General features: G+C 42.9%; 1 protein-coding gene across 2 annotated transcripts in view; it reads right to left on the reverse strand.

The window, feature by feature from the left end:
* ADAMTSL1 (ADAMTS like 1) overlaps nt 1–25,190 on the reverse strand; it is a 469,150-nt gene that overhangs the window by 193,967 nt on the left and 249,993 nt on the right. For both annotated transcript variants that reach the window (XM_033858059.2, XM_033858057.2), the window contains one exon: nt 4,162–4,372. In XM_033858059.2, the coding sequence (XP_033713950.1) occupies nt 4,162–4,372 (211 nt within the window). The remainder of the gene's footprint in view (nt 1–4,161; nt 4,373–25,190) is intronic.

Genomic DNA, 25,190 nt, shown 5'->3' on the forward strand with positions numbered 1-25,190 from the left:
TCAAGGTGTCTCAGACTGACGTATGCATCTGTAACAGTGGTTCTCAATCATGGTGCTGTAACACACCAGTTGTGAAAATGATCTCTCGTGAGGTGTATAAAAAGTAATATAATGGATGGACCTAGAGATTATCATATTAAATGGAGGACTTCAGACAGAGAAAGACAAATGTCATGTGATATCACTTATATGTGGCATCTAAAAAAGTGGTGCAAATGAACTTATTTACACAACAGAAATAGACTAACAGACATAGAAAACAAACTTACAGTTACTGAAGGGGATGGCAAGGTGGCGGGGGGAGATAAATTGGGAGTTTGAGATTAGCAGATACACACTACTGTATATAAAACAGGATAAACAACAAGGACCTACTGTATAGCACAGAGAACTATATTCAATGTCTTGTAATAACCTATAATGGAAAAGAATCTGAAAAAATATATATAAAACTGAATTGCTTGGGCTTCCCTGATGGCGCAGTGGTTGACAGTCTGCCTGCTGATGCAGGGGACACGGGTTTGTGCCCCAGTCTGGGAAGATCCCACATGCCACGGAGCGCCTAGGCCCGTGAGCCATGGCCGCTGAGCCTGCGCGTCCGGAACCTGTGCTCTGCAACGGGAGAGGCCACAACAGTGAGAGGCCCGCGTACCGCAAAAAAACAAAACAAAACAAAACAAAACTGAATTGCTTTGCTATACACCAGAAAGTAAGGCTACATTGAAAATTAACCATACTTCAATAAAACATTTAAAAAAGTAATATACAGCCAACACCAAAGATGATGATGATGATGAAGAGGAGGAGGAGGATGTGTGTATATTTAATAAATTAGACAGGATTCAGGAGACCTAATGCACTAAGTATGTGTTTCAGAAGCCAACCAAAAAAACTCAACAAGCTATTATAGCTAAAATGCTAAAGATAAATATTAAGTGAGTCCTTCCCACAAGACCAAAGATGAAAACCAAGGGATGCAGTAGTGAGTAAGAGGTGAAATAAAGATGGCCCCCTAAACATCAAAGTTAGAATTAGAAATTAGATCTGTGTTTCATTTCTGCATAATTGTTTCTAAACTAAAACGTTAACATAAATCTTTGGACTCCATACTTGTCTTCTCAGACCTATAAAATGTGTAAATCTTGGCTACTTGTTACTTGTCAGGCAAATGCTCTAGAAAGGACAAAGGAGGTTGCGTTCTTAGCTGGTAAATGACAATTTACATAATTTATGTTTTTTTCCCCAGAAAGCAAAGCGTAGGTAATACGCATGAGGTCAGTGGTAGCCCAATATTCAAAAAGCAAGGAGGGGGAGTTTCTCTCCTCAGGCAGGCCAATGGCCATCAGGTTGTTATCTGTCTTCCTTTAAATGAAGCATTTGATCCACCCTCTTCTTTTCTTTCATATGAAAAAAGACCATAAACTGGCTATTGAAGGATTAGAGACCTCAGCACTATCTCCTGGTACATGCAGGCAGCTAAATGGAAAAGACCATGTAAGTGCACTGCAGGTCCCCTCTCCCAGCAAGGACTGCCAAGGGACCAGAGGGCTGACCAGGCAAATGCATGGTCAACAGCTGATGTCTTAACTAAGTGGTGTCCTAGGACAACAGCCAATTAGCTTGGAGACGCTTAAATTACTCCTGACTTATTCCATAAGCATAAACAATGACTTCCTCTCTCCTAATAAGTGGTCAGTAATAGCTGATTTTGCCTGAAAAACTTAACTAAAGAAGTAGGATTCTAGGAAATAATATAAGAATAGTCTATTGTTTCCTCTAGGTTCAGAGGGATTCCTAAAAGTGACCAAGGAGTCCTATGCACCAAATGTTTAACAGGGATTTTTCTCTGGAAGATAGAATCCCTGGTGGCTTTCACTTTCCATGTTCTTTATTTCTTATTATGTTTGAATATTTTTCACAATTATTATGCACTGGGTATGAAAAAGATCTTTATGCATTGGGTATGAAAAAGATCGTTTTAAAGGTCCTAATAAAGTATAGTCAGTGGTTCACTGGCTAAACTTCAAAGAGTTTTTACTATTACTTTCCTGATCTGAAAAATGGACTTAAATCCAACTCATCTTAAAGTCTTCTCCCTAATGGAAGGAAATAGAAAAAGTTTTCAAAATAAATTCATGTCTTGACAGGCCCAAGGGCGATGGAAAGTGGAAGAGTAATTGACTCTTTAGAAATCAACTGTTTCAAACAGGGCCACCGGGCATGGGGTGCCAGTGTTGGCAACAGACCGGAAAAGGTCATGTATATGGATGTGCTGGTCACTGCCATTATTCAGCAGCATGTGTGGCTATTGAAAGAGGATGGTGTTTCACTGACTTTCACGGTCAATATTATTACCTACAACTATGAAACAAACCTATCAGGAGGATATAAAGTAAAAAACTTCAGGGCTTGTGGGCAGTACTATTGACCTATTCATTCATTGTTATTCAATAAACATTTTACCCAGAACTTATTAGGTACTTAATGGCAACACAAAGGCAACACAAACTAATAATACAGGGACTCAGTTTCAACAGTAGAGGTTGATTGGGCTGACCTCATCCTTTCTTAGTGTTATCATGGGCTAGTGGTGCAGTATGAAGCTGAAGTATAGTTAAAGGTAAAAGTATAAATGCACCAGAAATCAGGAGACCTGGGTTCTGGACCAGGCTCTATGACCTTGGGCAAAACCATATCTAGGACACAGTTATATCATCTGTAACTAAAATGAAGACAATAAAATCTACTTTTCACTGGACTATTGTGAGGATTAACTTCAATTAGGTGTGTCACAACATATATTTCTTAACAGAACATGGTACATAGATGTTCAAAATATACAACATTCTCTTGACTTGCACAAACCATCACACAGTAGCATGGACTTTACAAACCTAGCCATATAGTACATTTAAGCTCAAAAAGGATATATATATAGTCAACGTCTGTTTCTAGATGCTCTATACATTAGTGTGTTGCTCACTCATTACTGTTTGATTCTTTGAGCACTTTGTTAAATCACAGCCCCCAGAAGGGGAAGGAAGAAGGAAGGGGCTCTGCTCACTGGCTGTGAAGAAGCAGAGAGGACGCATGGAAATGGCAGCTCTTCGTCTCGGCACCAAGGCTGTCTTCCTCTCTCCTTCTCAGTTGGATGACCACATGATTTATCATTCTAACTGGGACACTTCTGAGAGTGAAAAACTGTTTCAGTAAAAGGAGGATGTAAGTCCCCCTCACCTTTCAGGCTTACTTTTTGTGACTTTTGTTGTCACTTTCAAACTACGTCTGATATTCTAATAGGGAGGCAATTGTACAATAAGATTTTATCCAAGTAATCAATCTAAAATCCTGTATTTTTTAAAGGCATGCAAAAAGGTTACTTAACTAAAGTTTGATAAATATATATTAATTTTAGAGAGGATTTGAGGATAAAATAATTGTATTTTTATTATTATAATATATGCTTGAGAATGGGGTCAGCAAACTGTTCTGTAAAGGGGCAGAGTAAATGTTTTAGGTTTTGTGGGCCATATGGTCTCCGTCACAACCAAGCGGTTCTGCCCTTATAATGCAGGAACGTCACAAAAAACACATAACAGAGTGGGTGTGGCTGTCTTCCAATAAAAGTTTATTTACAATAATTGGTTGTGAACTGGATTTGGCTTTGGGCAACAGTTTGCCAACCCCTGCTTTAAACAATAGTTCCCCATGGATCAGGAAAATTTTAAAAGTCTGTAATTAACTTGACTTCTAACGTTCTATTTTGCTAAGGAATTATGTTTAAAAAAAAAAAAAGAAAAGCCATTGCCTGGTATCTTTCTCTCTTTGAATTTTAAATAGCAAAAGCTAGAAAAAGCACACATTCAGAAAATGTAGCTTTATGGTAATTTACCCACCACACAGTCCTTATTAAAAAAAATTTTTCCTTAGCTCAGTGAAAACTTTGTCATGAATGTCACTGGAGGCGGTACAGTAGAAAGAGCTTGGTAATTGTAATGAAAAGATCTGGATTTGAATAAGGTTGGGGGAGTACTAAGCAAGGAGGGATGAGCAGATCTTGCAACAGTCCTTTAATGACACAACACTCTCACAGGGCACTTTCCCTGTCCCGAATCACTGCTGCAAACACAAACTCCAATACTGGGTAACCCCAGAACTCACCGGCTGCCACTGCGCAGGGTACCAGGCTGGGGGGCAGTTGAAGCGGTTACAAGCTTGCACCGTGTTGGGCTTGGGCTGGTGACACAGCTCATCAGCCAGGATTACTGTTTCATTCATCTCTCTGGAAAGTAGGTGGGAGCAGGAGACATCTCTGGTCTGCAGGCCAACCCCACAGGTGAGACTACATGGACTCCACTTGCCAATTTCCCACCTGGGAAGAAATCAGAGCCAGAGAGGAAGAGGACACCCTGAGCACTTGTGTAGAGAACAGGTCCCATGACGTCAAATGTTACCTAATGGAGTAAAAACACCTACCTGGGTATTTGGGAAGTTCTAGCACAAGATTGGCTAGGAATTCTATCCCAAACCTAGAACCCATCCTTTCCCTTCATGCTCTAGAATTCATTCACAGTAAACAAAGTGGGTGATAAAATGGAACCTCCAATTTTTACGCACAAAATCACCAAGAATGGTCACAACCATGTCTCTTTTGATGAAACTTATAAGCTTCATCAAAATAGGAGGGTATGTTAGATAAGATATAAGTTGAGCGCATAAAGGCGTTGGTTACCACATACTGAATAGCGGGTCTAGAAGAAAGCTTTCTGCTCATCTCTCTAGCCCCCATTCTTAGCAAGACTGAAAAATCTGTGCTTGTTTTTCTTTGGCTTCAAAATGAAAGGTTGCCGGTTCCAACTTCCTTCAAGCTTCCATCATAGCATAGAAACGTCTCGGTCTTATGTATGAAATATCATCACTGCCTGGGACTGGAGAATGTAACAAAAGTGAGAGTTGCTAAATAGATTACTCTTCTCGAGGAGGAATAAGTGGAGAGAACAGCTCATTACCTAGAAGAGGAAGTCAACACACAGATGAGTTAAGGGCATGAATTGGTCATTCCAAATGGCCAAGTCTTGACAGGTACACTTCGAGTGGCCTGTAAAAACAGTCTCACTGCAATTCCCTGTTGATGCAGCCCCCAAAGTGGGGATAATAAAGAAACACCTCAGTTGCTTGGGCTTGGAGTGAGAAATGTTCTTTATGATCAGTTTTAGGAAGTTCTGTTTACAGCGTGAGACACAAAGATTCTACAAATGGGAGTTAGCCAAGAAAAGCATGGCAAATAGATCCTTCAGTAGCTAGGCCTGCCTAGCGTTTGTAGCCAGCCCTGAAAATTGGTTTAAAAGTCTCTGGCTTTAATGTTTCTCATCAGGCTGTAAAACTGAGGGTAGCTTTCTCAATCTTTTCAACTACTCTGATAGGTAATTACCTTTCCAACCCCTATTTCCACAACCTCCTTTCCTACCCTATATTTAAGCCATATCTGTAATGAAGTACTGTGTTATCTTGACTCATGCCCCCTGGTTTTCTAGCTCTGTCTTTACTGAAGCTGTTACTCCTAATTTGGAATACTTTTGGTCTTTCCCTTGCCCCTCTAAATTTCTTCCATTTCTATATATCCAAATTTAACCCATATTTAAAGGATTGTATCCACATCTGCTCCAGACACTGAACATTTTCTCAGTTGTATTACAGTTATTCCATCTGTCAAGGACCCTACTAGAACATACACCTCTTGAAGGCAAGGTCCATGTCTGAGTCAGTTTTGTATCTCTCGCAGGGTTCTTCATAGCTAACGTATATGGTTAATGTCTATGGTTAATACCTTTTTTTTTTTAGATAGTTAATGTATACGTTTACTACTGGATAATTAATGTATATGGTTAATATTTTTTTTAAATAAATGAGCAAATGGAAGGGACCTACCATCATCATGAGCACCTTACACACATTATCTCATTTAATTACTTCCAGAACACTGAGTTGGGTTCTACTGATTTTCCCTATTTTAAAGTTGAAGGGATCTGAAAATCCAAGAGGCTGCTTGCCCAAATACCCATAATTAGTAAGTAGTGAATCCAGGATCAAACTTGGGTGTGTCTAGCTCCAAAGCCTTTGTACCTTCTATTATACAATATCATCTTATCTCCAGAAAATACGTTGAGAACTGTCCTACAAACGTTCATAAAATTTTAAATGAATAAAAGAGGAGAGGCTGGGTTGAATATATTTCTTTTAGATCCTTGTATGAATGTCTATAAACTTATTTTTAGATCCCTAGCTTGGATAAATTCCAAGCTTCAAAATGTTGTGGGCTATTGGTTTTAAAAATATGTCCACACCAATGAGGTAGAACGGATGCTATGTGACTTCTAAGGCTAAATCAGAAAAAGGATGTAGCTTCCACTTGGCTCTCTCTCTGATTGCTTACTGTAGGGGAGGGCAGCCACCATGTCATGAGGACCCTGAGACAATCTGGAGGAAAGTCCACATGCAAAGGAACTGGGGCTGCTCACCCACAGTCAGCACCAACGTGCCAGTGACATGGGTCCCTGGCCCATGCTACCCTGCAAGCAGCTCTGCTGGACCACGGCTGGCCTTCAGATGAATTCAACCTCATGAGACACCCTGAGCCAGAACTGCCTTTCCAAGTTGCTCCCAGATTTCTCATTCATTAAACTGTGAGAGGTAATAAATGTTTATTTTTGTTGTGAACTCCTAGGTTTTGGAGAAATTCATTATGCAATAATAGACAACTAATACAAGTATATATTCTCTCCCCCAAACTTGCATACGTTCGGCAAAAGACATATATGAGAAGGTTCAAAGAAGCACTATTCCTAATAGCTCAGCTAGGAAACAACCTAAATGTCCATCAGCAGTTGAACGGATAGATAATTATGATATATTCAGAAGCATGAATATAAACTACTACAACAACAAGCAACATGACTGAATCTCACAGACATAAAACTGAGTGAACAAAACCACAACTGCAAAATCCATAGTGTGATTTCATTTACATAAAACTAAAAACCAAAACTAATCTACAATGTTAGAAGTGAGGGTGGTGGTTACCCTTGGTGGGTAGTAACCAGAAGTAGAGTACGGTGGGGGGAGGGGGAGGGTTTCTGGGATGTGTTATCTTGATCTGGGCGCTGGATCTGCCTTCTCTGTGTGAAAAATCACCAGGCCATATGTGCGGAATTTGTGCACTTTTCTCTATATTTGTCATGCTTCAAAAGAGGATGTTTTCCTCCCTCCCCCCTCCCACTTTCAAGAGAAACACTAAACTGTTGTGGGTGTAAGGTAGAATCCATCAACTACACCCAATGCTGATGACCTCTCTATGGATGTCTCATAAAGGAGCCGCTTGCACAGCGAGTACTGGCCCAAGGCTGAAACTTGCCCTAATTTAGTCCCTACACCGCTGCTGCCCCTACTCCTGCCCTCACCTCTGGCAGAAATTTAGTCACTGGGATCTTGAAACAGAGGCATCTGGCAGCCATGAGGCCACTTCAATGCTGCCGGAAAAACTCACAAAACAGACATATCTGCTTACTCATGATAAAGGTACATTGCTTTCTAAAGGCAAGGAGGGCAGCAGAAGCTATCTGTGTGTTAAGCACTTTGCTGATTCTGGGTCAAAGTATTTTAATCAATTTAGGCCAAACGAGGGAAAACAGAGAGATGCCCCCGCTGCTGCTCTCCTGCATAGGGGCTTCGATTGTGAGTGCTGGGTCCTGCTGGCTGACGGAGGGACTGTAGGCTGGTGGGACCCAGCCTGCGGGCAGGATTAGCTGTAGCTGGCAGCCTGGGAGACACTGACAGGCCTTCCCTGGGATTCTGGCTTCTCATAAGCCCAGTGCTGAGGAGGACAGGGGCTCTGGACGTCCGAGGACGAGGGCATTTGTGCTTCTTGCCCCACTTTGTCTGGTTGACTTTAACTCATCTTTTCATCCTCCCTGAAAATGTTACTTCCTCAGGGAGGAAGCCCTCAACTGGGTAAAATGTTCCTCTACGATACGGTTCCACGAATACTCTCCATCTGGAAATTCTCAACACACTTGTTTTTTTCTTTTGTTATATTGTGGTAAGAACACGTACCATGGGATCTACTCTCTTAACAAAATTTTAAGTGTGCAATACAGTATTGTTGTCTCTAGGTACACTGTTGTACAGCAAATCTCTAACACTCATCTTGCTTAACTGAAATTTTATGCCTGTTGATTGTAACTCTCCGTTTCCCCCTCTCCTGAGCTCCTGGCAACCACCATTCCACTCTATGAGTCTATGAATTTGACTATTTTAGATACCTCATGTAAGTGGTACCATGTAGTATCTGTCCTTCTGGGACTGGTTTATTTAACTTAGCATAAAGTCTTTAAGGTTCATCCATATTGTTACACATTGCAACATTTCCTTCCTTTCTAAGGCTGAATAATATTCCATTGAAAGTATACATCACATCTTTATCTATTCATCTGCCCATGGGCATTTAAGCTGTTTCCACATCTTGGAAACAGCTACTGAGAACAGTGAGTGCTACAATGAATCTGAGAATGCTAGTATCCCTCCAAGGTCCTGATTTCAATTCTTTTGGATAAATATTGAGAAGTGGCATTGCAGGATCGTGTGATAGTTTTATTTTTAATTTTTGGAGGAACCACTATACTGTTTTCCACAGTGGCTGCACCATTTTGTACTTCCCCCAACAGTGTGCAAGGGTTCCAATTTCTCTACATTCTTGCCAACATTTGTTGTCTTTGGTTTCTTGATGATAGCCATCCTGACGGGTCTGAGATGATATCTCATTGTAGTTTTCGTTTGCATTTCCCTGATGATTGGTGACACTGAGCATTTTTCGTATACCCGTTGGCCATCTGTATGTCTTCTTTAGAACGCACCTGTAATCTGAGTATCCTGCTCGACTATTACCTTGATGAGAGCATGAGGCTGTGCCTGTTTTTGGTTTACCACTCGTTATGGGTTTAATTGTATCCCCGCAAAAGATATGTTGGAGTCCTAACCCCCAGTACCTCAGAATGTGACCTCATTTGGAAGTAGGGTCATGGTGGATGTAATCACTTAAGATGAGGTCATCCTAGAGAAGGGTGGGTCCTTAATCCAATACCTCATAAGAAGAGAGAGAGACACCCAGGGAGAATGCCATGTCATGACAGAGACAAAGATGACAGGGATGCATGTACAAGCCCAGGAATGTCGAGGATTGCCGGTAAACTCCAGAAGCTAGAAGAGGCAAGGAAGGATTCTCCCTCACACGTTTCAGGGACCATGGCTCTACTGATATCATAATTTTGGAATTGATTTTTGCCTCCAGAACTCTGAGAGAATAAATTTCTGTTGTTTTAAGTCACCCCATTTGTAGTCAATACTTTGTTATGGCAGCCCTAGGAACCCAAACTGCGACCTCAGTGCCTAGCACAGTGCCTGGAACACAGCAGATGCTCAGGAAGGATGAGGGGACTCAAGCTGAGTGGAACCCTAGTGATTCGTCACTTGCCTGGTCAACATCTCAGCTGTGTCCTCTGAACAACCGCCCACCCCAATTTCAAGGTCCCCAAAGCTCTGAACACCACTAGGTTTTCTTCAGTGTGGTGCAAACTATCTGGCAACAAAGCTGGACCTGGATTGACATGATGCCTTGACAGGTCACATCTCACTTGATGTAAATATTTATACATTTTACTGCAGTAATAGTAGCCTGTTGGATTATGGTGTTTTTCCCCCCAGAACTCACTACAGATGTTACACACTTAACGTCTTAGTAATCCTAACATATTTCGAAAATGCCCCAAATTCTGTATTCCAAAACACATCTGCTCCAATGGTTTTGGCTAAAGGCTCTGTGGTTCTGTATATAGAGAAGAGTAAACATGATCACTATGATTTCTTTTAGCTTCTAGGCTTCAGGTGTTGGCTTCATGGTTGGGCTCACGGCCAAAATGTTCGGGAGACTGGTTCCCCCTGACTTCTCTTTCTATACTGTTTTCTTTCTGTTGAACCCTTCTTCTCCACATTCCTGTTTCTTTCTGCCAAAACCTGCTTGCAGGGAAGGCACTAGGCGTCGGGAGAGCACAGTGATGCCCTGTAGCTTCAGGCTGGACCTTGCCAAGCTCCTGCAATTGACTCCTGTCCAAGGGCAGGCAGGAGACAGGTTACCTCCCACCCCGCAAGGCTGGAATTAGGCTTCCTGCCCTCTGCCCAGCATCATGTGTCCTTGGGTTGGCCTGTCATTATAATTGGATTTTAGATTTTAGGCTTGGTTTCCTGATTTCCCCTTTGTTTTTCTGATGGTGCTGGAGTTCTGCCCAAAGTCTGACTTATTGGAACGTGGTCTTGTCACCCTGCCTGTATCTGGCCAGTTCTTGGCCTTGGGCACAGCAGAGAGACCCTTCGCCATGAGCCATAAGCCATGATGTGACCACAACATATCCAGCTGACGTCACGTATTATGGCCAATAACAATAATAATACTAACATTGCCAGTGTTTACAGTGAGCCAGGTACTGTGCTAGTTGCTTTAAATGAGTTGCCTCCTTTAATCCTCTCCACAGCCCTGTGAGAGAGGTACTGTGATTATTTGCGTTTTAAACAAGGAGTTGAGGCCTGAAGACGTTAAATGATTAATTAGTCATGGCCTACAATGCCTCCTGCCAGGCCTCACACTGATGTCAACGCCACCTGCATCACATCAAAGTCTCCCATGACTTGGACATGGGGGTGCTGAGAACGGGGCTGCTCCCTGTGACAGAGGAGCAGCACTGCGGATTTCAGAAGCCCCAGCTCTGCATTATCCCAGCAGGACTCAGGGCTAAGCTCCCCCAGGATGTGGGACACATATCTGAACTTACGTATTACCTACATCAACTCTATGAAGATGGTATTATCCGTTCTCCCATTTTATACAGCAATACAACAGAGGCTCTGACCAGACGAGCAACTTGTCCAAACTCACACGGCCAGTAAACAAGGGAATCAGGATTCAAACCCAGGCAGCCAGGCTACGGCTTCTGAGGGCCAGGATGATGAAGACGGCAGTACAAACTAGATCTGAGATGCAAATTTTAGGATCCCCGGTGCTCACAGCTTCAGAAAATGACAAATGGCAAAATGACAGATCTATTCCTCAGTGATAGAAGCAGCCGCCACTGAAGCCGCCCAGGGTCACGAACAGTTGTTTTTCAGTGAAGCAGCAGTGGGACTTGGCAACTGAAGGGCAAAGGCAGAGTGTGGTTCCCCCGCGCGCATGTTTGTTTTTTTGTGAAGGTGGCTGTAAGAGGTAATCTGGGCAATCAAGGACCCACGGTGGTTGCAGCTTCTTAGCCGCTGGTGTTTGTATTAGCGACACAAAAGGAGGACTTTTTGCCTTCCTTTACACAAGGGCTCATTATGTGAACTGCCAAGGGTTTGCTCCCCTACTCTTTCAGAGAGGCCTCCAGCAACTCACTGTTTGTTACTCGTATAAATGCACATAATTTCTAACGGCAGACTCTCCCCACCGCAAGCTATTATCTGAAGAACCTCCTCTTACGCTGGCTTTTGCAGCAAAGTAGGGTTTGTTTCTCCACTCAAAATTTTAAAATGCAGTTTTTATTGGGAGGCAGAATACCATTATAAATTTCGGTTATTTGTTAGATGCATTCTTTATACTTGTGTGTAATCCTCCAACTTGACATTTCTACCTTGTGATTTTTTTTTAAGGTTCCCCCCAAAATATTTGTTTCCTTTACAACGCCTCTGAGGTCAGGAGGTAGATAGCAATCCGGCAATAATAAATCAGATACCATGGAGCGTGGCCAGCTCTAGAAATCCTAAGGTAGGGCCAAGAGAATCCTCCCTTCACCAGGGACACTATAACCCTGTCCCACTTTCAGGTTCTTGGACGATTATTAGTGGCTCCTCATTTATCTCCACATCTTCCAGTTTCCAATCTATCCACAGCCTGAAGCTTCCAAAACGTCAGTCTAAAATGTGAATCTGCTCACTTGACTTCCTCTGATTATAAACCTCCATTGGAGCCCGAGCTGGGCTTTCAGGGGAGGGGGGCCAGGGTGTCCAGGGCTCAGTTTTGGTCCAGTGCACCCAGTGGGGGCAAGGTGGTGCTGCCTGGCTGCAGCTGGACTTTCTAACTGGGTTTTCCTCCTTCCTTCCCTCTTCGGCTTTGTAGGACCGAACTTTAGCCTGAGGCTTGGTGCGGAGTGGTCCACTGGCATGTGACGGGGCTCACCATGGGCAATGATAACTGGGAACCAAACATTCAGGAAGGACTGAACAAATACACAAGTACATGAAGGAGAATGGGAGCCAGACTTCTTACTGTGAGAGAGGAGTTACAGATACAGAAAGTGGGAAGACTAGAATAAACCTGATAAAATTCGATTGGTATTGAAAACAGTGTGAACTCATGATATATAATAGACAGATACCTAGATAGACGAAGATATATCAATAGATATACATGAGTGTATACAAATATACAGATGTATATGTTTACAACATTTCCTAGCTCTCTCTGCTAACAGGTCTCGAAGCAATGACCTCTAGGTCTCCTAGTAGTATCAAGCATATCAAATGCCCAGATCTTGGTTTCTAAGTATCATTCTTCACTAAGGAACCAGTTCCTGTAAAAAGGGCTCTGGGGCAGGGGCTGGGAAAATGAAAAGTGAGCCTGGAATATCTTGTACCAGGAAACTAGGAAGTACTCAAAGAATGATGGGGTATAAATCAAAAGGACACAGGGGCCAGTTTGAAGGGGCTCTCACTGCCCACGTCTGAGACAATTTGACAGTAATGAATTTTAACTCTCTAAGTAGGATAGAAATTCATAAGTAAATAAATAAGAGAAATCTCTACCCAACAGTAGAATGCCTACTAATAAACTAGAAGGAATGATAGAGTTTAGAAAGTCACCATTTGTCAACAATAACAACAACAATGATAATAACACTTGATTCAGGCAAGAATCATCAATGAATATTGACAGTGGTGGATGAAAGGTTGGTGAGGAATAGGGTTTTCACTTAGCCTTAGATTATCTACATAAAATACTTGTTACTTGCTATAAATATGATCCACATACTTATTAATTTTATGGTGGAAAACCTGGCCGACATCATCTTAACCAAGTCATAAGAGTTGCCATCATCAGTAACGAATGGAATGGAACACCTTTCCTCATCTCCTGACACAATGCTCTAAGAAGTACACAGCGTACTTCTGCAGCGCTTTTGTCAAATTTCAAAAATCACGAGGAAACATCAAACAAACCCAAACTGAGGGACATTTTACAAAGTAACTGGCCTGTACTCTTCAAAAATGTCCAGGATATGAAAGACAAGAAGAGACTGTCCCAGATGGGAGAAATCTAGGAAGAAATGGCAACCAAACACAAGACCCTAGATTGGATTTGGGGGCCTATAGAGGGCATTGCTGGGACAACAGGCAACACGTGAATGGAGTCTGTGCATGAGATGGTGATACTGAATTCATGTCGTTTCTTGATTGATGGTTATTTATGACAACGTTCTTGTTTTTAGGTAATAAACACTGAAGTGTTAAGATGCATGTGGGATATATACCTAAAATGATTCCCAAATGGTCCCAAAATGTTAACAACTATAGAACTGAGGGGACGAGTATAAGGGAGATCTGTGTACTATTTTGGCGACTTCTTTAAACACTGAAATTATTTCGAAATAAAGCTTATAAAAAAACATCCACTGGCTCCCTGTTACCCACAGGCCGATGGTCAAATCCTTGGCTCACCTGCCATGTGCTTCCCAAAGAAGTTTGAGTATATCTTTCTGGTGTAATCTCTGGTCACCCCATTCTCAGCTTTGCTGAGTACCCAGCAGAAGAGGACTGCTCTTCTCTGGCTGGCAGATGCCTCTCCCTCTCAGGTTGGATCTCGAACACCACCTTCCTCTCTGAACACTTTTCCGATGCCCCTCCCACAAGGCAGAGCTAGACCTTTCCCTCTCCAGCACGCTACTGTGTCTCTCCTTCTAGTGGCATTCTTTTCTTCCCTCAGGCTCATTTTCACCACACTGTAGTTACTTGTCTACTTATATTTATCTCTCTCACTAGACCCTAACGGCCCTGACTTATTCAGCTTAATATCTCCAGGACCTACTCCAGTGCTGGCACAAGGATGCCCAGGGTTGGTATCGTGGCCTAATGAAGGAGACCTTTGGCTCTGAGTTGGATTCTCTGTGAATGAACCGTGCCCTGCCACTCTCTAATTGCATAACCTTGGGCAAGTTACTAACAGTTTACTCCTATTTAAAATAGGAATAATAGCAATACTCCCTTCAAAGCGTTGTTAGGAAGTTTAAGTGAAAACGTCTACATAAAGGGCATAAGCACAGTGCCTGGCACAGATTAAGGGCTCTGTAAACATTAGCTAATATGAACTGTTCTTACTGGTTGCTCAGTAAATATTTGTTAAATGCGTGGATGATGATGGTGAGGACAGAGTTTAATGAATAGAGTGAGAATTCTTGCCAGAGTGAGTCAGTCAAAGTACCACAGGTTACAGAGACTGAGGGAAAGGACACTTGTGACCTGCCCACATTAACTGAGCATTTACGCGTCCCCTGCTAATAAGCCCTGTGGCAGATACAGAAGTGGGGAACGTGCTCGCTACCTTCCACATGCTTTCAGCAAAGATGGGGAGAACTGACAAACACCCAGGAGACACAGCAAACAATGTTAGGTAAGAGGAATGAGCTAACTGCTAAACTATTGGGCTGAAGCATGGACACTGCAGAATTTCAGAAGACAGGCAGTGTGGTGCTCGTGCCACTTGCATTTACACGACTGATTGCAAATCACAAAGTCTGTCCATCAACATCATCTCACTTGATCCACCTAACTCAGAGGTAAAGCAAAGCCAGCATCACCACCTCCATCTTACAGACCAGCAAGCTGGGGCTCAGAGAAACCAGTGATTTCCCCAAAGTTGGGAAGGGAAGTCAGGTTACTCCTTCTATCCTGCTAAGTCACTAAGGATGGAGGATGGAATCATGAAGGGTCAGAGAGGAAGAATAGACAAGTTTAGGAAAATAGTTACACTCCACAGCAGATGGATCTGCTACAACCTCTGTGCTTTAGAAAGCTGCTTAAAGAGACCTAGGAAAAATAAAAGGTCAAAGGAGATGTTAGACAATAGACAGTACAAATATATTGGAAGGTCAAAAATCAACCAAAAGCGTATATGATAAACAGCATGGAGAGAATCAGGGCTCTCCATAAAAGAGGAGCTTGCGGGGCTCAGGAAACAGCAGATACAGCCACGCTTCTCTTGGAAGTCAGCCTGCTTGGTACAAGGTTTTGCCTCCATAAAAATGCTTATAATCAAGATTACCAAACACCCGAGGTGGCAAAGCACTTATATCTACTGAAGAACAGTGTGGTGGAAGTGACGACTTTAGCCATGCCAGCTAGTCTCACCTTCTAAATCGTTTCTTTAAAAAAAAAACCAACAAATCAAGGTTGCCAACATTGCAAATAACTCCTTGGTGTTTTTTTGCTATTTTAAAAAAGAGATTAATGAACAGCTCTTGAAAAAAGGAGCGCTTGCAGCAAAATATACATTTACTCTCTCATTACAAGCATGCCATTTGCTTTAAACCTACTTCCTTCGTAGAGCATGTCAAACAGCAGAAGGGCCTGGAAAATAGGCCCAGTGGTACAAAGCATGTCCAGCCTTCTCTCCCACACCCTCCAACACTTCTCTATGGCATCCCGTTGTCCAAGAAACACCACGTGTCTGCTTACCTACAGGCAGTTTGATTCAATTAAAACTTCTAAGGTCTCCCTCCTATTCTCTGATCGCCCTGTCTTCTGGGTGATAGTACATTCAAATGAGATAGAATTTCTGCTGGCTATTATGATTCAGACAGGATTCCTGAGACACAGGTCAGGAGGGTAGAGGATCTGCCAAATCACCTGTGCCTTTAGAAGTTTGAGATTTTAGTTGGCTTGCTTAGAATTCTAGGTGGAAATTTCCTATTAAAAATAGTCACAGGCTGGGAAAAACCGGCAGAACAGGTCTTCAGAAAGTTAGATACTTTCAGGAGCTGATTTTATGAGCCCAATTCTTGTTATCTCCGCATATCTAGAAAAGCACTAAAATCCTTCATGGTGATGACTGCTCCTCGAGACTAGCAGAAAACTTCTGCAAAAAAATATGTGCTGGATTGCATGTACTCCCCCTTCACAAAAATCACATATATACTGACCTTCCCCCCTACTTTTTTGGAGCAGTTTCTCAGAACTATCTGAAATGCTGTCTCCCAGGCTACAGTCCTCATTTTGCCCCCAAATAAAACTTGACTCCCAAAAAAAAAAAAAAAAAGTCACAGGGTTGTCCTCCTTGTGGTCAAGATCACAGAAGGAACTGCTTCGATCACAAACACAAGTGTCACCTGGCATTTTTCTTTTTCTCCCTCTAACACCCTCTTGTGGTTATGATTCCAGTTTTCTCTTTGATCTTAACTGATGAGCATCCTCACACTGAAGGTCTAGCGCTAAACCAACTCCCTTTCTCTTCCAGAATTAAATCCCCTAAACAGAGATGCGCTTCTCCAGGCTTAACCGTTTGCTGGCTTCCCAACACACCATTTTTCTTTTTCACGTCTGTGAAGTTGCTTCCAACTTTTCCTTCCTGGAATGCTCTCCATATTCCCAGCTCCAGGTCTGACTCAAGTACTTCCTCGGGGAGGGTCTCCCTCACCATCCTAGCTCATATCAACTGCACCCTCTTTACAATCCTAATAGATTTACTGTCATTTGGCCCTTGTTTAGATTCTATAACACTGACCATGTAGCTGTTCCAAGTCAGGGCTAGAGTATCTTATTTGACATAATTCTATTTGCCTAAATGTTTTTCTCTAGTTATCATCCCAAGTAGAATATAAGGCTTTTAAGATTTAGGATCAAGTATTTTGGAGTTCAGAGAATTGTTTGGCATCCATCAAATCAGGCCATAAAGATTGCTATCTCTTTGATTTGCAGGGGTATTTCTCACTGAAACCCTACAAGCCTAAGAGTTTCTTCCTGTTATGGGTTGATAATATCCTCCCCAAAAGATATGCTGAAGTCCGAACACCCAGCACCTCAGAATGTGACCATATTTGGAAATACGGTCTTTTTAGAGATAATTAAGTTAAAATGAGGTCATTAGGGTGGGTCCTAATCCATTATGACTGGTGTCTTTAGAAAAAGGAGACAGACAGGGAAAGTGATCACAGGAAGATGGAGGGTTAGAGAGAGGCATCTACAAGCCAACGAATACCAAAGATTGCTGAAAAACCAGCTGAAACTAGGAAGAGGCAAGGAAGGATCCTTCCCCTACAGATTTCAGAGACAGCATGGCCCTGCTCAGATGATTTAAGACTTTTAGCCTCCAGAACTGTGAGAGAATAAATATCTGCTGTTGTAAGACACCCGGTTTACGGTACTTCATTATGGTAGCCCTAGCAAACCAATACACTCCCTCAAGTTAGTTCTCTTGAGCAGTTTTTAATCCATTTATTTATGTTGTAAATGGAAACCTTTCTGGACATTTATGTTCATGGGCTTTCTCTCCAAGTGAAATGCCTGGGAAGCTCAGTCCTTTATGTCAGGATCCACAGATCTGCTTCTATTGATATAATCTCCTGCAAGATTCTGCCTCCTCTTTCTTTTCATCATAATGGTTTTCACAGTCTTGTAGACTAAATTTTTTCTTCCACCCATGTATTTGGCCATTCATATACATATGTGTGTCTATAGCCATGCATTCATTGGATAAAAACCTACTATGTACCGAGCGTTATGCTGAATGATGGGGATGCAGAGATTAAAAAAAAAAAAATTCTTGATCTTAAGGGCTTTAGGAGACAACTACAAGATACTGTGATAAGTGCTATTCACTTATTTATTCATTCAACTAGTGTTTATTGAGCCCTTTATGTGGCTAGGCTCTACATGAAGGGACAGAATGGTAAAGGAGAGAAACACAGACCATATTCCCATGGGGCTCACAATTTAGTCTATGAGACAGGTAAACATGAGGTGTAGGGAAGCACAAAAATACAGACTGGGAGTCAAAAGGGAAGTGATAGTCATGGAAGGCTTCCTGGAGTCAGTGATGCCTGGGCTGAGTCTTGAAGGGTGAATAAGAGGTGGCCAGGCAAAGGTAGAAGTAAAGAGAAAGTATTCCAGGCAGAGTGAGTTGTTAAGTTGCATTTGGGGAATTCCAGTTTATCTATTTCCATGCTCAGGGCTGGAAAGAATATTGAGTAGAAAGCCTAGTAAATCCTTGGAAAATTCTGGTTCTCACTCCCCTCTGTTTTCCTCGATGTAGTTATGGTGGGTAAGGGAGCCTGGAAAACAGAGGTGCCGTGGGCAGCCAAACCCCCAATGACCAAGATGACTTAAGCTCACTATAGTTCAAACCCACAGCCCCCAGGACAGTGCTGGGTAGCACACGTCCCATCAGCTGATAGCTGGATGCCCAGCCCGATCCCTTTCTGTCCATCCCAAGGGGTGCCGGGCTTTGGTGAGAATCCCAACAGGCCCGTGGCACAGAGTGACGTGGGGCTTTAAGCAGGTCCTCCGCCATGTTTAATCAGACTAGAAATTCATTTCAACCCTGGTTTAGCAGAGGAAAACAAAAGATAGAGCCGTTCCCCTGGACAGATGTCTCTGTCTCAGTCACCAGGGTTTGATACGTGAGGAGTCAGGAGAGGAAGCAGCTAACTATGGAGGCTGGGTGTGATGAATTGCGTCAGCGCTGGGACACACACACACACACACACACACACACACACACACACACACACACACACTGCGATAGGCAGCACCTGCTCTTTGCCGACCAAGAATGTTTCTATTCACACAGATGTTGTACCCACAGGACGCAGAGAGCAGCAGCCCGTGTACTCTCTAGCCTTGACGGCTGTCTTCTTGAGGAGAAAGAGGAAGGCCGTGCACAGATGTTTTCATATTTGACCACATGAAAATGACCTAAAGTTATTTTTCCAGTGAGGTTCAAAGATCTCTTCACGTAGAATGTACGTTTTCCTCTTTGATGTTTTATCTCAGGATTATTATCAGACTGAGGTCTGACTAAATTTAAACCCTCATATTAGGATTTACTTTGGCTTATTAAATCCCTCATTTGTTCTTGATTCTCCATGATGCTCATTTATTGCTAGCACTTTTATGCCTGGAACACTATGTCTAAGCACGCGTGCATCTGAATAGTGCTGAGGAATTGCCCTGAGTCCCTGAGTGACATGCATCAAGCAGGAGACGTGTGTGCACGATGTCAGAGAGTCAGACTGACCCAGAACTTTGGATTCCAACAAATCAGGGATGGAGTCTACTTCCACCTGTGCTTTCTAACTTTGGGCAAGTTACCCACTCTGAATGTCAATTTCTTTACCTGTAAAATGGGACAGCAACTGTGATAATAGCTTCCAGTAGTTACTGGGTGCTTGTTATGTACAAGGTACTGTATAAGAACTTCACACGTACTTACTCATTAATCCTCACGGCAACCTAAGATAGACGGAATACGATTATGTCCTTTTATTTATGGGTTAATGAAGTAATGCGACCAAGGTCACACAGCTAGTCAGTAGAGATCCAGGATTCAATCCCAAGTGGTCTCCAGAGTTTTGACTCTGTTCTTACCTTCTACCTTGCAAAGGTGCTGGGAGCAAACTATCACATGGTAGCTGTCATCATTATTATTGTTGTCACTGTTGTTATAATGTTATTTCTCTTGCACAAGAGAGGCCAACAGGAAGAATGGGTCTTCAGGATTCTTTTTTTTTTTTTTGCCTCTTTGTGGTTCCTTGAAATGACTGCTATTGCTATACCCGAATCAGAGCAACTATTTTGGTATTCACTTGTGCTTGCTGTATCCCACACTTACAATAAGGAACAGTTTGGTTTCATGCAGCTCAACATTCCCCAGGCCACAGAAAATTTTCTAGCTGCCCTCTGATCCTCAGAACACACTGTATATTTTTCTAGTTAAAAAAATGGAAACAGTGGGGCAACCTGGTAACTAATTTCTGAGTAAGAACGGTGGAATCCATGACTTCCAAAAAAACTGTGGAGAGGATTTCTATCCCACGCCACGTGGAGGTCAACTGAGTTCCTAATTCTGGACTATCATTCATTCATAAATTACAGGAAAACCCTCATGTTCTATGAATTTTCTCTCTTCTCCTTTCATGTCCCACTTGACTCCCTACCCTCTACTCTTCACCCTCAAAGAGTGAGGAATACTTTTCTCATGGATTGATATGCTGTCTTTGGAAAGGATCAAAGATTTCTATCTGAGGTAACTGGTATCTTCTTAGATGTACATAAACTACTCAATTCATTTCTATAGTGTTCATAAGGTAGAGAGAAAGAATAAAAACTTCTTTCATAGTTTGGTGGGAAAATCCTTTCTTATCCTAGTAGAGAGTACGTTATGGCCACCTTGGACCATCTGGGTCCCCTACACTGTCACCTGACTCTACCTCTTAGTGCAGTTTTAGCCCTGGAAAACTCTTATACAGGGCCTATAACCAGGCCCTCTAAAAAGTGCCTTACGTACATTAACTCATTAATGTGCACAGAACCCCACTGAGGTAGGTATTATTTCATCCTTACCTTACGGACAAGGAACCAAAGACAGAGAGGGGTTAAGTGACTCGCTCAAGTACACATAACTGCTCAGTAGCAGAATCAGGATTTGAACTTAGGAAGTCTGGCTCTAGATCCTACATTCTGACTCACTATACGAGTTTCTGGAGTCCACCTGTTTACGATAAACACCGAGCTCGAAGTTGGGAAGCAGTACTTTTCAGCCTTTTCGCTTGAGCTCGGCTAGCCATGGCTACTTGGGCAAGTCACCTTCGACCTGTCTTCCTTCGCAGCTAAGATGAAGGAATGTTACATTCTGGGATTCTACAACCCCAGTCACTGAGGGAGACTCATTTGTCAAATCGTTAGATTCTAGACAAGTCTGTCAGCCAAATTCCTCACCACTTTCTGGCTTTTTAGAGTGTAAAGAATGAAGCCCTGCCATCCTTTGGTACTGATACTACTGAGAGAGCCGACTGGGAAGTGATGAGAATTTGATGGCCACCAAGCTCTTCATGTGACCATGATGCCTCAGTCCCTGGAAGCGAAAGAATCCAGCTTCCAGTAACTGGTTGGCAAACCTGTCTACAACAAACAAGGATTCCCAATGATTCTTGAGGACGATGCGCTCACAGTAAAGTCTCTTGGTCCATCAGTATTATCTGCCTCGGACCTGGGCACGGGAATTTGGACTGGAAACCCACCCTGTGCTTCATTGTTTAAACTGGCTTTTCAGGAAGAGAGAGTTCTTTATGAACAAACGGGTGCATTTGATGTTCAGAAAACCCATCCATTTCAGACACTGGTCTGTCCAGAGAGGAGGACTGGGGGCTCCCAAATGCAATAAATAGCAAACGATGAGACAATTACGGGACTGGCATAAAGGTCGGGATAGGCTGACATTTAGAGTTTGCCTGTGCTCAGAGAGACAACGGACAGGGAATTTTACACATCTGAGGATGAAAAGATGCAGCCAGATGTCATGACAAGCACGTAAGATTTCAACGCACTACCTTTCTGTGTGTCAAGAGAAAGGAATACAATCCGTGGGCCCACTTTCTAGACCTAAATATGCAGCTGCAGCAAGACCGTGTGTGGTGAAAAGTGGTCCACATTGTGCCAACCTTGTTCTGACCAACGACCCTCCTGGAGAAGTTAAGCACGCAGGGGTGAGCTGGAATACAGCACTTTTCTTTTCTAGATCAAGGGGAGGTCGATCCAGCCCACAGGTGGTTTCACTTCACTCCACCACGGGTCAGTTATATCGTCAACCTCCATTAAATGAAAGATGAAGTGCGTGACAGTGCCCATTTCCACAGAAGGCGTTTCTAGGTGTGCCTGGGATGGGCCTTCAGGAGGCCCGTGGAAGCGACTAGCGGGTAACGTAGGAGAAAAATGGAAGCTTTCCTGGCCCCCAAACTCTTATCTTACTGTCTGCCTCCGGTTGCAAACAAACAGCCTACCATGAGTGCCAAAAAGGAAAAGCCACAAAATCGAGCTTGACAGTGGGGAGCGTCCTGTGAGGAAGATCTGGCTCCACTATCAGCTTCTCTCCCACACCATGATTCTGGCATCACTTTCCTCACAAAAAGAGCATTGATAAATGGTATCTGTCTAGTTGTGGTGGATTTTACATCAATAAATACCTTGCTTATAACAGTTTCCTTCTGTGATTTTCCATAGCTTGATGCAGCTAAAATTGTACAAGCTCTGGGCATTGCAGCCTTTGAGTTTTGCCGGCTTGCTCAGCTGCAGAAGGAGTTGAGGCAGTTAAAGTGTGGTCCTTGGGTGGGAGTGGAGGTGGGGGTGGGATGGGTGACAGACCACCCACAGAGGTTTTGTTAATTCCGGGAAATTTCTCAGTAAATGTGTCAGTGACGCATAAGCTTCATTTTCTATTATTGAGAACTTTAACTCCATTTCTCAAAGAGCATCCCGGATGTATTTAGCAATCTACAGAGTCCTCCCACATACACTTGAGTTGAAAAAAGGAGGAACCGGTGTCTGGCGTGTGGGGTTTTGCCAAGGCCAGGGCACACATCTCCTTTTTGTTTACTCCTTAAACCTCAAAACAGCTTGTGTGTCAGTTCCCAAACCGAGATTTCTCTGTGATGTTTCTGTGTGCTAAGCCAGTCTTGCAGTGACATCTGCACAATAAGCAAGTATCGAGGACTGATTAGATAGCGGCGCCCTGAAAACCACCCCCCTGGAGTATCTCACAGGGCAAGAGAAGAAGAGGTGGCTTAAAAGATGAAATAAAGAGAGAGTAATAATTCAGTATCCTGTATTTACATAACTCCAAGTCACACAGAACTCGGAGAACTTTGCAAAACTGTGTAATCTAAGAGCTCTTGACCCTGAGTTTGCAGCTGAAGGAGATGGCAGGTTGTTAGTGATCCTTCTGTTTTTCAGAGTTTTCTACCATTGCCTGAAGATGCAACCCAAATACATTGCCCTACGTTCTCGGTCCCTGTTTTGCATCTCTTGAGCCATCAGAACTGTCTGAGGGCAGCATGGTACCTTGGAGAGGACAGGGAAGTTACAGATAAATGATCGAGTTTCAAGTTCTTGTGTCACTCACAGGGACAAAGATCCAGCAAAGCTGCTAGTAAATAATCTGACCTATTTGAAACAGTTGGTAGAGCTGTTATTGCATTACATCATTATGGGACATAAATACGTCAGCTTCCCGTTAATTAACTGAGAGCAACCAGAAATGCTCTTGTAATACAGGGGAATCAAGCACTTTCAGGTTCATCTGGAAGACTGAAAGGGGACAGAAAGCAGGACACAAAGCTGTCCCAAGGGCTTCTGAAAAACCTGGATTGGGACTTCAGGGGCGCTATCTAAGTAGTATATCAATAATATGTTAGATTAGAATTTTAGGAAAAAATACTTTGACGTCTATAAGAACAAGAGACTCACTGAGCTCAGTGATCACCTTCTCTGGGTCACCCTCCCCGATTTGGAGGAGGTGACTCATCTCAGTGTTCCCAGAAGACAGTCATCCACATCTCTGCTATGGCCATCGTGATTACGCATTGTCAAGATCTATTTGTGTACCGACCTCCCAATCAGCTGTTAGTGCCTGGCCCCGGGGTCTATGTCCCAGACTTGTGTGTTTCTTCAGGGCCTGCAACACAGCAAGGATTTAATAAATGTGTGCTTAATTGAGCTGGATTTTCCCTTCACCAGCAGAAAATGCTCCCTCTCCCTGGGGGCTAGAGCTTATTGAATGAGATATAGTCAAGGGGCAGGTATTCTTGGATTAGACTGGACAGCCCCTTCCCTTTGTAACAGAGCTTCCCCCTCCTTCCTTAAGGAAAAAAGTGGAGAGCCCCAGTTCCTTAAAGCACATACAAATCCACCCACATCCTCCAACCCAGGCACAACTTCTTACAGAGATATATATTTAACAAAACACACACAAACGACACAGCCAATACCTATGACTATTCACTGAGTGCTTCACGTGTGCTAGCTGCTATGTCAAGCACTCAACGTATATATCCACACAACAATTATCCAAGAGTTAAAGACAGAGGATCTGAAGCTCTGAAAAGTTAAACCATCTGCTCAAGGCCAGTGAGCGAGCAAAATCCCAGATCTGTACGATTCCCAAGCCCGTGCTCTTAAGGCTAGAATGACGGCATGGGGATCCGTCACTCATACCTTAGTGTGAATGAGCTTAGGTAGTTCTGTTTTCCTAACTGTTAAGTTGAGTTGAACTGAATGAATTGGTGGCCGGGGTGCGGGCAGGGAGAAAAAGAGCTGAAAGAATTGGGGTCCTGGCACAGTGGTAGAGAAAGGTCATTTGGGAATTTGGGTAGTAAGAGGGCAAGGTGATTAGGATTAAGTCTCTGGGGGAGAGAAGAAAGAGGTACTAGGAAAGAGGTTCTCAGAGAAGAGAGTGGCACGGAAAAGGAGGTAGGGACCCACCCTGGGGAAAGAGAAGTGTGTGTGTGTGTGTGTGTGTGTGTGTGTGTGTGTGTGTCTGTGTGTGTGTGTGTGTAAGAGAGTAATGATGTTGGTAATTTACAACACAAACAGGCCATCAGCTAAGCGTAAACTAAGCCAGTGGTTGTTAGCAGTGGCAAAGATGCAAAGGTCCAAGGTAGCCACCAATGTCTTCCAGATTCATAAGCCTGGGCTGCATCTCTCTGGATGACTCAGTATTTCTTTATAAAAATGTTTTCTTAGGAACTGAGTGCTTTACCGAATGACTCAGTGCTGGATTTTAAGAAATCCACTTTAGGTCTATTTGATTTTCCTTTTAGCATGGTTCATTTATTTCCTCTATATTTCGTTTTGCCCTGAGATGCATATGTTCAAAAGAATTTTTCACTATCCCTTAAGAATTAGCTTTTACCAAGAGTCTAGTTCTACCCTTGGCAATTGAGGTATGAGATGAAAGCTAACTGCTGGAGATAAAGAAAGAAGAGCCTGTAAATTTCCCTTTGTTATCTTCACTAGGCTATAAACTACTGTGGGGCTAGGAGGACTGGTTCTTTTCACTGTGGTAATTCCCATAC

Source organism: Tursiops truncatus, chromosome 6 (assembly GCF_011762595.2).
Source record: "Tursiops truncatus isolate mTurTru1 chromosome 6, mTurTru1.mat.Y, whole genome shotgun sequence".
NCBI lineage: Eukaryota > Metazoa > Chordata > Mammalia > Artiodactyla > Delphinidae > Tursiops > Tursiops truncatus.